This window comes from Apis mellifera, linkage group LG5, assembly GCF_003254395.2.
Source record: "Apis mellifera strain DH4 linkage group LG5, Amel_HAv3.1, whole genome shotgun sequence".
Classification (NCBI taxonomy): domain Eukaryota; kingdom Metazoa; phylum Arthropoda; class Insecta; order Hymenoptera; family Apidae; genus Apis; species Apis mellifera.
Genome location: NC_037642.1, coordinates 3,811,397 through 3,826,945, shown reverse-complemented (window position 1 = coordinate 3,826,945; position 15,549 = coordinate 3,811,397). Strand labels below are relative to the sequence as shown.

Here is a 15,549-nt window from a genome sequence, read left to right as displayed (position 1 = left end):
CGAGCGACCATATTTTCCAGGTGATAGCCGCAGGACGTCCGTACGCTCTGCATAACTGCACAACGACGGAAATGTCCGCGCCTTTGGACTCGGAGGAGTTGAGCGCGAGATCCGGTGGGACAGGACTGATAGTTCGCTGTTTGGAGGGTTACGATGGCGGTCTTCCGATCTACAGCTACCAGTTGGAGGTAGTCGCGGACGAGGATGGCGGGCCAATTTTGTTGAACAAAACTGTGCCGGCAAACCCGAACGGACCGACTTTCGACGTGACGGGCCTAACCACGGGAAGGAGTTATCGACTTTTTCTATACGCGATTAATGCAAAGGGGAGGAGCGAGCCTACCATTCTCGAGCCAGTGACCCTGAAGGGTGTCGCCATGTACACGACCGGTAAGTGCATTGACTTTCTAATACGTGGCGGATTTACCGGAACCATTTGACATATATCAAATTGCTATTATAATTAGAAACGATTCTTCGTGTTAAACAGCTATTTCCTTCGTGTATTTCACGCTCTGTGCTGTGTGTGTTACATTTACACGCATCATAGAGATTTGTGGGACAACTTGTTTCGAATTTATAAATATAATAAATTCAAAGATATTCGGAGATAAATTTTTATCACGATAATTTTTTCATGCTTGTCTGCGTAAACTGATATCGTTTATTTCAAAAAAATTAATATTCGAGGAAAAGATCACAAGCATATTCATAATATACATAAGCATATAAACGTAAAACATGAAATTATAACAGGGTATTAGGTCATTGAGATCATGTTTTCGATTTTTAATGTAAAAATCGTGACGAAGAATGAAGAATTTTATCGTCAAAATTAATACAAGAAGTAGAGAAAACTGTACCATTGAAGTCCCTTTTTGTTTTATCCCGATATTTCAATCGGTTGCCGAGATACAAGGCCTCAAAGATTATGAATGGGATCGTGGCCCAGTGACCTATATTTTTTCCTGGAAGTGTGTACTAAGCATTTTTCCAGGAATCGCGTCTGTCGCTTGTCTGGAGTTTAGGGTAGGGCAGTGAGACGAGGTGCGAGCGAGAGGTCCGAGTAAGCGACAAGGACGGAAATAATAAATAGTTAAAAATTAACTTTTTCTTTACACGACGATATCTCTGGAACCGGAAGTCGTATCGAGATAAATCAAAAAGCGTTTTAAAGGGGAAGATTCCGCGTTTCCAATGATCTTTGTTTCGTTGATTAAAAGTCATTATCTTCGGAGTTATAGCGGTTTAAAGTTTTCCTAATTTTAATAGAGTTTAATCGAATTTTAAGATAAATTATGCGATAGAAGTGTTTGTTTCTGAAAAATTATTGATTATAACTTTCTTATTAATGGTGTATTGAAGATTATATTGATTATTTCACGTTGTGTCTTTATTTAATCGATTTAATTTGAGAAATTTTTTATATATATATATCGTGTTTACGAAATCTATAAAAACAATGAAACAACAGCATTTTATTAAACAATTTTGTACAATACTATAATCTTGATATCAAATAGTAATTTATAATATAAAGTATCCAATTAGAATGGCAATAAATATTGAATGTTGGTAATAAATATCCATGCTCCCCTATGTGTACTGCGAAATAACTAACTGGTTTTCGATTTAAATCTTGCACTTATCGATCGATCGTACAGCGACTTTAGTTGTACTTGCGTTTCGAATATTAATCACAACAACTGGCAATCACACAATCATTCGAAGCAGAAACAATTAAACGAGATTTGTTTCTCAAGTGATCAAGAATGCAATTACTGGTTGTTCGATCGTTATTTTGATAGTGATGATATACAGAGTAGCCCGATGACATTTGTGGAAATAATTATAAGTGTGTAAAAGATCACAGTAAATTCTTCTGATCATTTATTTTTTTCTGGTGGTAGAGATAATTTCAATCAATGATTTACGATATAAATAACGTAAAAAATTAATAATAATTAAATTAATAATAATAATAGCCAAATTCGAATGTTTCGTTGAATTATTCATCCAAGAATTTTGCATGCAAAATTAATGGATCAACTTCTCACTTGTTCCAATTATCCAGACAGAGTATTTTGTGATACGACTACGATAAAGAAAGATAGAGAAGGAGGATATATTTACATTATCGAGTTCAAGCAAAGCGTTGAGAAGTTTTCTCGTTACCGACGATGATTATTTTTACATTATCTGTAAGATAAGGGCGGAAGCAAAAGAAACTGGAACGTTTCTTTCGTGGAACTCCTTGGGCGTTGACAAAACGACAAGTTAAAAGAAAACGGGACATCCGATAAATCTTAAGTCTCGATCACGAGGCTATTCTCGAATCGTGGCACGATATGATTAACGACGAGGAAAATGATCGAAGTGAGCTTTAGATTGGAAAGTATTAATTGGAAAACGTATCCGGCTCTTCTTCGTATCGAATATCGAATTTAAATATAACTCTTGAAATCCAAATTTATTATGGAAACAATATCAAATGATATAATCATTCTTTGTTCTTATGAAAAATATATATTTGTATACATCACAGTATTCATTAATATTTTTATTTCGAAGATAAATCATATCAAATATTTGGTAAGAATGTGAAAAGTATTTTAATGTTAGATTTATTTAAAATATTTAAATACAAAGAAATTTCGAAATTTCTTAAATTTATTTCTGTTTTATACAATTTTAAAATTCAAAATTTGTTCAAGAATTTTTTATTAGTGAAAACTATTATACGTTTCATCTATTTGACTAATTTTCGATTAAATAATGATTAACAAAAGAGTATTCTAAATGTATAGAACTAAACTTTTCCATTCGAAAATTCGAATTTTCTCGTTTCTGAGAAAATTCAATTTGAAAATTCGTTGAATACGTGTACCTAATTAATTCTTCATTGAATACTTTAAATTAGATTTTCTCAAAAACTGAAATTAAAAGAAGAAATTACATTACACAATTACATGCTAGTTTATAAATGAAAACTAGCATAACGAATAATTAAGAAATAATACAATAATTGTTAAATAATTGTTTGCCATAGAAATAGAAATTTTAGATTAAAAGTTTAGAATTTAAAAAGAAATATTTCAACACATTTTAATTTTTTAACTGATTATCTCTACGTTGAATATTTTATGACAAAGTTAATCAAAAATTTATCAAGATTTTATCATATAAAGAATAATTATAAATATGTAAAACAGTCAATGATAAAAACCTATCACGATTATTATTCAACATAAATAAATTGAATATGAATCCGTGAAATATGATCAGCATTAATCATTGGCATCTCTCAAATCTCAGATTTCTGAAACTTTAATCATAATTGTCGTTCCTGATTCGCTCTGAATACTATCAAGCATTTATGGATCTCGGTATAATTTATGAGCATCGATGTTGATAGGATTTGAAAAACGACTGGCATGATATTAAAAATTTTTCAATTTAATCATAGCTAAATTGAATATATCGCTCATTTTTTAAACCCGTAATATTAATGTCTCTAAAACTAAACTTGATATTTATTATAACCTTATTTACAAAGTATCAGAATCGATAATATTCGTTATTTTAGATTTTCTTTTAGATAGTTCAAATTTTCTCCTTTATAAATTCTTTACAAGACACAACTTTGACAAACTCTTTGTAACATTTCATTATTAACTCCGAAGTACTTGAAGTTTCTTAAATGAAGAATGAACGCGTCTTTTAACGTGCTTTACGCTTGAAGATGGACTTTTTGCCTTGTAAGCAGCTAATTAATTTTATATTTATAAAACGAGAGAGCACTTGACATCACTCGATAATTAAATAATTTTATATTCTTTATAAATTATACAAATTAAATAAGTCAATTCTACTAGTATTTTTTCTTTACATTCATACAATTAATTAATATTTCTTTTTATTTTATCAAATTTTTTTATAATTGGAATGTTTTGAATTTGAATGGATTACATTTTCGAAAATGTAATCTATATTTTAAGAAAGAAGAAATTTTTCCAATTGTTTTATGTATTAAATTGTTTTCCAAAGATGTATATTCGAACCAATATCATTAACAAGATCTTATACATCAAAAATTACAATTTTATCCAATGCTAATAAATTAATAATAAAACAAATAAACTTCTATAAAGGAATTTTACGAATAACAAGGTATCTGGCAGTCCTCTTTGAACGAAATATTCTAAAGTACTAAAGAAAATTTGTACAATTCATCGTCAATTCCATCATTATGTAATTACTAAATTATCGTGTCAAGAAACACGAAGATCCAGAGATTTGAACGTCAAATAACCCAGAAATTTAATATCCCCATTGCCTGGCAACGAATCACAGAGACTCAGCCATCCGATATTTTTCAACCGTAATTGGCCAAGAGTCGAACAAAGCCGCAGATCGTTCATCGAAGTTGCCCAAAGGTCTCGGGGAACAAAACGGCGCACAAAGCTCCTCATAAATCGTGCGTAGTCGTTTTTCACGCGGTTTGCCGAAACTGACTCGTGATAGAGGGACAGAGGGACGGGAAAACAAGAGAGAGACAGAGAGATAGACAAAGAAAGAGGAAGCAAAACAAAAAAAAAAGAGAGAGAGAGAGAGGAAAAACGGCAGAATCGCAATGGTAACAGCCGCTGTCGCGACGGCCAATGACTGGGCCCGATTTTGCCGGAGGGTGGCTTTTGAAAAATGACTGTCGGCAGCCGGAAAAACGGCGAAGCCCGGCTTTTGACGGTCCATTAGCGAGTGCACGTGGCCCACGCGCCCTATTATACCGTCGATAGACGACACAACGAGGCCGGATATGATTGCAATTGCGCAAATAGTCGGAGCGTGCGCAATCGTTATTGCGATTAGTCGGTTAACCGAGGCTCAAACTCGTCCCATGGCCAAGTGGCCGGTCGCCATAAGCATCATAAGGGGCGACTGAATGCGGTCTGGCTCGTTGTTGGCGCAAGCAAGGAGGAGCAGGGTCGTGCAAACGTTGGTACGCGCTGAACAGTGTGGAACGTGACCGCAGGTATCGGGCCGTTCCCGACCTTGCAATTAACAAAACAGATTACACTCGATCAACGAACACCTATATCACTTCCGGTATCCGTGTGCAGGCCACATTACAACCGGACCTCTCACCTCTCTTCCGCGAACGATGCCTTCTGCGAAGCCCGCAACTCTATGATGAATACCGGAATCCACGTAGCAGCCTCTTGGTATCGGTCGATACGCCGCATCCGTTTCGGTCACGATCGTTTGTCGAATTAGTTTCAGATAGCTGGGGAGGCTTTCCGCCCGTGTTGTGGATCTGACGAGAAAGTGATCGTGGCAAGTGAGTGGGCGAGTATCGAGGCGGGGGAGGTGGTTGTAGTTACCTCGTCATGGAAACGGGGTGATGAAGCGATTGATGCGATCGGGACGGTGATAGGGGTGATATGGGTAGAATAATGATTTGGCGATATTCGAATATGCTTTGATGGATTCCTTTTTTTGAAAATATTCGAAATGATATTGCATTATATTATTTACATTTATTTATATAAATATTTGTATTAATACGATCAATTATTTCAGAAAGAAGTAGACAAATAGATATATTTGTTCTTTAGAATTTTAGAATCGAATCACTCATTATAATTCGTGTAAGAAAATTTCTTTTCTAATTTTAATTTGATGGATAGTTAAGTAAAAAGTATAATATAATTCAATTATAGCAATATATAATTTCATGCGATACGCAGTCTGAATATAGCTATAACCCTTGCACGTTATAGATAGTTAGTAATCATCCAACACGGGCACCGATCCCAAAGACATCAAACATAATCAAGCTTGCTCGAATCAACCGGAACATCTCATCTCCTTCGAATCGATAACGGTAAATGTTTCTCAGACCACTCGACACAAGGAAAACATCCACCCCCTCTCCCCGGATTCGGTCCCATAGAAATTATCAAAGCCGATCGTTCCAAGAGAATTGGCAGAATTGAAACTTATCGAGTCCCCTATACATTCAATTGTATATGTTCCACCTCGCCACGCTTCCATTACGCCGTCATATTTCCCCAACGATCAAATTTACCGTGAATCCATTTCCCAGAGAAGTTGGCCGAGGCAAACGCGGAATTCATCGCGCGGTCTCGCGCACGGCTCCCACGGGGATCACCACGAGTGAAGACGTCACTGGTCCAACCTATTTGTACACTAGCAAAATAGCTCGAACGGGTCTTCCTTCCGGGAAAGCGGAAGCGTCTCGATTATAATCGACTTTGCCCAGACAGCCCGTGGGAGCGGAAAGTCGTTGCCAGACCGTATGGTCACGGGTTAATACCGAGTTAATTCAGTTTGTCCGTGATCTTCTGGTTCTACTCTAAACCAGAGATGGTTCTACGGTAGAGCGACCATCGCGCGATCCACTTCTCGTTCTCGCCCTTGGTGGCGCCCATCCTTGCCTCGTTCCACCGCAATTCCAACACTTTGGCCCCGACTTTGCCTTCCCGTGCGCGAGGGTGGCGAGAAGGTGCAAATATTGATTTGACGTCCGCAACGCTGATTTGTCCGAACGACACAACGACCGTGGACCGTCGCAGCCAATTTGCGGCTTCTTTGCTTTGTCCCCCGTTTGATGGAACGGCATTGAGGCCAGCTCGTCAAGAAAGTCGTCGCACACGGCTCTTTGTGCCGCCTCGGCCGCGCATTCAGCGATTCCATTCTGTGCGAGTATTTTTGCCGAAGGGTTTATTCGAGGGATCGGTGTACGGTTGGCCAAGTTGTGTGAATTGTTAGCGAGACATTGTGCCCGATTTTATGACAGAGGAGTATCTTTCAGGGGATGCGTGGCGTGGACAGTGGTGGAATGTTCATTGTTCGGATCAATTTGAGGGCAAATCGTGTGGGAAGATGAAATTTTCAATGGAATGATAAATTAGATAGAATGGATTTTATTAAATGAGATATATTGTAAATAAATTAATTATCAACAGCTTTGATGATGATCTCAAATGATTATATTTAGATCAAGATATTAAGATTCGATTGAATCTTTCCCTATTTTATTTCCTTTATCAATTTTCACTTTTCACAATTTATTTTTCTCACAAGCGATGTCTAAAAGATTTTTCAGATACGTCATCGTTCCCTTATCAAAAATTCTATTCATAGAATGGGTACCCTCACAATATGCACGTGACGATGCGCAGTTAATCAAGCGAAAATCTCTCGGAACGCGATCTACTTAGTACCCTCCCTCCAAGCGAATTTCTTTCAATCTTTTTTTCGAGAAAAGGGCGGATATCCGATACCTGGGCATCGAATCTCGCATTACAATCCCATTCAACGGGGGTTGAAATCCTCGGTGCTCGGTCTTACGAAGCGAAAGGCAGCGAGGGTAATTCCCAAGGTGGGAAAACAAATGGGAGCCGGGACGTGATCTCGATTCAAGGTAACAGGCGAGACGCCGTTTGAAAAACGTGGCCAAGAAAGAGCACATCTCCCTTGGTGAACAATGACAACGTCGGCGCGTATAGACGTGCGGTTCTTCAGGTATCGGAGGAAAGGAAAGCAGTCGTCGTTCCTTCTCGGGTTGGAGGAAAGACGGAAGAAAAACTGGTGAGGCAAGCCGTTCGTAGGGGATGATGGCGCGACGGCGCCCAAGAAAATGAGCGCGGAGAATGGAAAGCGCGAACAGAATCGCTCCCACCTCTTTCCCATTCCGCTGTTGAACTAGCTCCAGCTAATCCATTAGGAAAATTAAGCGTGGGACAGGCTTTACTTATTCCTGACGGGGTAACGTGTCCTCTGGCTCCTCTTTGTTAACCAAGAACCGACCTCGTCGCCGTGGATCGTGGAATAAGAAATAAGGTCGTGTTCTTCTTTTAACCACGCAACGTGCACCTTGGTCGGGGGAGGGGAGAGGGGAGAAAGATGGTGGGAAGGAGCGTGGCATCGGAGAAAAGGAGCGGATAAGATATCGGAGATGAGGAGAACAGAAAGAAGAATGATAAATAGTTATTCTTCCCCTGACCTTTTTCTTTCTTTTTTTTTCAGACACTCTTCTTCCTTTCCGTATCTTATCGAGGGAGGAATTTGCAGAATAGAGTTTCATTTTCAAGTGTGCGTATTTTCTTTTTTCTGTTGTTCGAGTAATTTACTTAAATTTTATTGGAACGAATGAGAATTGTAGATAATTTTATATCTGTTTTAGATAGTGATTAGACAGATAGGATTTTGAAGTTGTTTTCAGTGGTAATCGATGATATAATAGTTACAGTGATGGTTTTGAAAAATTTGATGCATGCGAATAATCGTGTATATACGTTCTCTCTTTCTCTATCTCAATGAATTTGGTATAATTGTACCAATGAAAAGTGAACAGTTTTGAAATGAGAATATTTAGAATTTATTTCAAACAATAATTTGAATAATTTGATAAAAACAATGCTATTGATGCTCCATTAAAATTTAAGAGATGATAAATTTAACGCGTTTGCGTTATAACTCGTATTTGCATCCAAATCTATTCTGCATTTGCTAACTTTTTCATTGAATATAAATAATAGTTCGAAGCTGAAGTTGAATACCATAGTCAGTCAGCGGAGACCCTTAGGGCACCATACAGAAATAGATTTTGCCGCACGATCATCCAAGCTTCAGAAAATTTCGAAAGTACTTTCACATCGTCGTTGGAAAAGGTTTTGAGAAAGAGCTTTCCACAACCACGAAAATTCAATTCATAAATGAAAACTCCACCCTCGACGCGCACGCGAAAATGACAATATCGTGGAAATGTGGATAGAAAGGTCGGTTATGAACACGAACAAAAGATATAGAAACACAGAGATATACGGGCTTTAACGAAAACAGAAAATATAACTCTGTAAAGATTCGATTATGAAATAATAATATAGCCTTAAAATGCAGTATTGAGATATATTTTTTTATTGTGAACAATTATCATTTAAATCTTTGATCCAATGGATAATTAAGACTGAATAAATATAAAAATTTTGATAAAAACAAGAAGAAAAAGAAAAGAAAGAAGAAAAGTTTTATTTGTAATATAACACGTTTGACAAAAGTTTAAAGTTAATATCGATTAATTCAAAATCTCTGAAAATATATAAGTACACATGATTCATAGTCTGTCAATAACAAAAAAATTCTCAAGCAAAGTTACATTGTAAAAAATTGATAAAAAACGATTTGTTGAAAGAAATCCAGATATCTTAAGTTTTTCATCGATTAATGTACTCTGTCTGGAACATTTAGCGAGATGAAGATCAATGAAGAAAAAGGTCCAACGCATCAACAAGAAAACGTTCACGGAATTAGGAGCATTGACGTTAAAAGATTGGAAAAGGGGAAGAGGAAAAAAAAAAAAAAAATAAGAAAGGAATGGAAACCTTTGGGGTTGGCCTTCCTCGGTTCTTGACTTAGCAAGATATCAACTTTGGCCACGAACTCTTCGACAAGTTTTGGCATTCAATGGAATCGACATCTCGATCGTATGCGCGCAGTTGTTTGGCTCGGAGCTAGCACGTGGATGGTTTTAGAATGCAATTCTTTCGGAATTGGTTTCGGGTTTCCGCGAGATTGCTTCGATTTAGGATGAATTGTCTTTGCTGCCTCGAAGGTAGGCTTGGTTCCCCCACTTCCGGCCAGCTTAGTACGCAGAAAACTTCCGCCTACTAACTCGAAACTTTCTTTCGAGTTCCCATCCACCATTGAAGAGACATCTCGTTGTTTCCCCCTCTTATATTTATCTATGTGAAGAGAGAACGTGGAACGAGGAAAGGAATAGAAGTTTGAATCGATGCGCAACGAAATTATGGTTAGAGTTTGGAAATTTCATTAGTGAGAATTACGTTGACTCGTAAGTTTTGCAGACCATTTGTATTTAATACTTTTCACATAAATTATTAAAGATAAGATTATGAAGAGTAAAGTGAATAATAGCATGATAAAAGATATCTATATTTGTATGATAAATCATTAAAAAATATAGATATTTTTTGTAACTATATCTTCTTTTTGATTGAAATATAAAATAATTATATTTATTAAAAATGGATTTTGTAATATATTATAGTTATGCATTCGTGTTTTTTGATTGTTGGAATGCGTGGCACCTCGAAAGCATTCGCGAGAGAAATTCTGGACGAGTGTTGACAGATAGCTTAGGTGACGGCTGACACCTGTCACATCAGAGAAAGGGTCGCATAATGATTTCAAGTGGATGTACCTGGGTCTTAACTACGAAGAGTTGGTTGTCCACGCGTTTCGCTCTTTAGCCGTGACGTGTCTGCATTGTTTATGCAGGCGGGACAAAGTGCATGGTCAACACGAATTTACGACGATGTAAGTGTCTTAAGTACATTCAAATTCCATTCTGAACAAGCTATACTTGTAGAGAAACGAAGAGCTGTTCTCTTGACATTCTTACTCGTCTCCGATCTTATTTACTGTTGCTCTTTATTTAATATTTTAAATGCTGGAAAAGAAAAAGAAGAAAGAAAGAGAAAGAGAGAGAGAGAGATTTATCTTCTTCTAGACGGGTTTATTGGCGCAACTTTATTGGCTTTTTGCCTGTTGTATATATTCGAGAGTACTTCAAGTATTCCTTGAAACACTTGTTTTGAGAAATATCGGGGAATAATGAAAGACGAAGCATAATTTTAAAAATTAGCCAATTTTGAATGCAGATGAAATATTTGTGTAATATATTTATGTAAAAATATATAAAAAATATATTTTATTGTTAAAGATATTGAGAAAATATTTTTAAAAGATTATCAGAAGTATTAAAAGGATTTTTGTCATTAATCTTTTTTCTTGAAAATGATTAATTATTACAAACTCTTCGTTTCCTTCTAAATATATACATATATACATATTTCAAAATTAGAAATCGGTTAATAAAAGAAATAATAAAGAAATAAGATTAATAGAAAAATTGTTTTTATATAAAACACCATTTTTATTTGTCATGGAACACACATGGAAAGCTGAAACACGAATTGCCAGAGGTGGCAGTTGTTGGAAATGTGTATCCATAATCTTCCCCTTTTTTTCAGCTTCGGGACAGTTATCCCGAAATAAATGCTGTGGGATCGTAAAGCACTTTGCGAGCATGTTCGTTTAAAATTGCCAACCCCAACGAGCCACACCAGAATACTATTCAGAAAAAAATGTATAAAGTACGTAGATTCGTGCAATGAGATCTTTCGCTTCGGATGATAACAAGTGTCAGTTAGCGGAATTATTACAGAGAAACCCGAGGGAGAGTTTCGAATAGGCGACTATATTATGAAAGGTAGACAAAGACAGAGAAAGAGAGAGAGAGAGAGAGAGAGAGAGAGAGAGAGAGAGAGAGAAAGGTAATAGAAATGTAGACAGACAGAATATAGAAATGACAAGCTGACATTGTTGAGTCGATGACAGATTTAATTAATATTTGAAATGAAGATCAATGGTTTTACGCATAGTTGGATAATATTATTCTAGATATAATACAACAATGTAATTATAAGATAATTGAGAGATAAAGCGAAAGATCTGAATCTTTAATATGAATTTAAATTTCTAGCGAATTACGTAATTTGCTAATGAAAAGATGCACAAAAAGAATTGTTGACTCTATAAAATTAATTAGAGATGATTAATTTCCTCTTCGTAACAATTTTAATTAAAAATGGTAACAAATCATCGAGTTTTTAAGAATTTTATTTTATCTAATTACTTTACGAGGATATTGCATAAATAAATCTTATGTAATCGTGATATTTTTTTACCTTTATATTATATAATTATTTTGAATTAAACACCCGTATTGTTATTAAACGAAATTTTGCTTATATTTCCACAGTTACACAGTTTTAATTACGAAGCAAAATTTTAAAATGCATTCACTGCATATCATAATGTAGCAGAATAATACCGGTATATCGACAATTCTCAACTTTCTATTTATAACTCCACATCGACGTACAAGAAAAAAGAGCAGATAAAATCCTAGTAAATCGTCGAACATCGCGATGCACAAAACGAAATATTAATTCACCAATCTCCAGTTGGTTTTCCTCCCGGCTGCACGTGAAAAGGTACTTGATCCATTATTAAGGAATACCCTTGAAAGTTGCTTTGCTAAATATTCAGAGCAGGCGACGCGGAAAGGCGGATGGAAACGTGGAGCGTCACGCAACGCGGCCGCCATTGCCCCTGGATGTATACTATCCGCCTGTCCTAAGAATTTCGTGCATGTTTATTTCCCTTCCCTATAAAAGGCAGTCTGGCATTAACTCGCGTTGTTACCATTGTCGCCGATTACACCGGGTTGTGGTGGTAAGTTTCAGCAGTACTTAGATACTGCAACTGCTACTAGCAGCAGGTATATCAATATTTGGCAACAGTTGACGTGGTGGTGGGTACCCCATTCACAGTCGTTGCTTCATTATTTGCCCTTGTTTCTGCCACAATTAGTAATGGGACGGTGGGTTGCCAGGGCTCACGAGTCTGAACGCAAACAGTCCAGGAAACGTATTTAAGCCATGTTTGGCCCACCAATGGGAATAGTTGAGACGCCAGTCTTACGACTCCTATTCTACGGTTAAACTTTGAAGCTCATTTAGACAGTTGGTGCGGATGGGGAACAGGGGATTGTCGCTGTGATTTTGGATGGGTGATTTCTTGCGAAATTTCTTGCATGGTGTATTATGATTTGCTTTGAACAACTGATGTTTCGTTCTCTCTCAAGTTGAAACGAGGGTGAGGGGGTTAATGTCTTTGATGTTTTTGCAAATTGAGTAAAAGGATATGATTGAAATAATGGATTTTTATAATACGAATAATATTTTATTAATATTAGTAAAATTGAAAATACTACTATTTTACTTAAATTCAATATTTGTAGATTGTATGATTTAAAGTGTTCATTTTTTAAATATTACGTATTATACAAAGAATATTTAATCTCACTTTCTTGTTTTAAATCTTCAACTATCTACATTCTTTCTTTCTTCAATTAAATTTAATTCAAACAAACAAATATAATTTTTTCTGATGAAAAGGAATAGCAAATTGAAGAGTTTGAATAGTGAATAAAACTACGTGACTCGTGTTATAATAATTTACATTGCAACGAAAAGTTGCAAATATCTTTGTATAAACTATGCAAATAAATTTTGCGTACAAACAGCAGACAATACGCGTGTATTTTCAGTAAATTCGGAATTAAAGAAACACATTCGCTTTGTGAAAATTGTTCAACGCGTATTAAAAGTCAGGATCAAACGAATGATGAATAACAATGGACCAAACGAATCATGAGTCGTTGCGGGAAACCGACAATAAAAAAGAATTGCACAGAGAGAGGATTGTTGAAAGTGATGCTATTAAAAATTCGTTTCATCCCCCTGAAGTGTTACAACATAAAATGTTCTTCAATTCTTGCACGTATTTCAATCTTATATTTCATTATAATTGTATTTCCTGCATTTTCCTTCTTGGGATTTCATCATAATTATCGAATAAAATAAATTCATTAGGTATAAAATAAAATAAGGAAAAATGTGTAGAAACGTATCTTTTTATAGATTTTTAATTATACAATTTTTTAATTTAATTTTCACGCTTATATCATTTTTTTCTTATCTTCAATTATTAAAAGCAATATAATAAGCAGATTATAAAATCTTTTATGATTCATAATTTTTTAATGTTTCGCGCGTGAATTTTTTAAAAATTATTCTTCTCATTTTCTGCTCGACTATTTTTAAAATTAAAAACTAAAACATGCCCCTTGTATTATCACCATCCCTCTATATTTAAACAATTTTCACAATTTACATCACATGGCAACCATCTCTCTAATTACATCTCTGATTCATCAATACAAATCACAGTGTATCCAGCTTCCAATTACGGAAGCCAGATGGATTTACGGTTCGTTTACTCAAGATCCATTTGGAATCGACGTATTACGACATATTCTTCTTCGCGCGTATCTACGTCTGAGCAATTTCACCATTGCCATTTTCCACGGCAATCGATTAATCTGCCGTCGAGTTGAAGAGACAGCGGGATGGGAGTGGCGAGCAACCAATTTCGCGACGGAAAAAGTTTAATTACACCCGACGATGACGACATATTCTGGTGTAAACACGTCTGTATACTATGTAACCGTGGAAAGACAGCCGCAGACTTTTTTTCAAACTGAATCGAGGACCACAGAAGCAAGGGAAGGGTGTAGTTCCATTTTTATATACCAATTAATATGAAAATTAAAAAAAAAAAGAAAAAAAATTACGAAATTATTTAACTTTAGAAAGAAAAACTATAATTAAAAATATATCTATATGTTTTCAATTTAGAATATTTATTTTAAATTTAGACTCGCAGCAAATTTCAATTATTTTATGTCGACAGTGAACAATAAAATATTCGATTCATTTGACTCGCTGCAGTTGTATTAATCAAAAATGTAGAGGAATATATCGAAATTTTTTATGGATATCAAAAAATAATATTATTTTATTATTCGTATTGTAAAGTAATAATAAAATCCAGAAAGACAGGTTTTTCATTCATAAAACTTATCAAATAATAGAATATCCTTTCGTGTAAAATGATTACAAAAAGTATTTGCACGTTGCATTTAAAATTAGAATTTGAAAAATAAAGAAAAATAAAATTACCTTGCAATCACTGAAATTGCACATAATATCTCAAAAAAAAAAAACGATCAAGAAATGAATGATTCCTTTTTGCTTTAAGGTCTATAATTCTTTTTCCATCGAGAGGTGGCTTGATCACCGGATGTCGTTTCGTTATCGTTCCTCCCCTTTCCTGGCATGATGTCTCTTTTTATTTTGTACACACCGACTTCTGCTCGCGGAGTTTAAATCGGTCCGCTTTCTGCCGGCAATCAAAGTCTAATCAAAGTTTAACGAGTATCACGAATGTTCGTCCTGCTCGTTCGTCCGGTGCGGGAATTCAACGGGGTCCACGATAGAACGATTGGTAAGAGTTACGCCGGATTTACGGCTCTTTTAAAAATTTCAGGGACCGGTCGACACTGTTGAATATGGACAACTCTCACGAATCCCAACGACTGAATTAAATTTTACCGATCGCTTTGATTACTTCCTGTGATCAATGGACCGATCACCAAGATCACGATTAAAATTTGAAATATGAAATTTTTCGCTATTAAAAGGATGTCTGGATTCTTTTATCGACTCGCTTCTTGTGTTTTATTGTTATTTCTTATATATATTAGATTTGTTAAAAAGGGAGCGGATATTTATTTATTTTTTACAGCTTGCAATTTAATTATAAAATTAGGTAAAAAAAGAAATTTAATAATGTGAAATTTATTTATATTTTAAGCAAATAATTTTTAATTATTCAATTGCGTAAGTTTCATTCTTATTGGATAATAAATTATTTAAATATCTTTTGTATGATATTACATACATATATATATATATATATATATATATGTTAATTATTTACAAAGAATTTTCTGCAAAAAGTTTTTAAACGAAA

General features: G+C 35.3%; 1 protein-coding gene across 3 annotated transcripts in view; it reads left to right on the top strand.

Moving 5' to 3' along the window:
* Positions 1 to 15,549, top strand: part of LOC412859 (hemicentin-2) — a 169,194-nt gene that overhangs the window by 129,743 nt on the left and 23,902 nt on the right. For all 3 annotated transcript variants that reach the window (XM_026441018.1, XM_006560711.3, XM_396311.7), the window contains exon 9: positions 21 to 390. In XM_026441018.1, the coding sequence (XP_026296803.1) occupies positions 21 to 390 (370 nt within the window). The remainder of the gene's footprint in view (positions 1 to 20; positions 391 to 15,549) is intronic.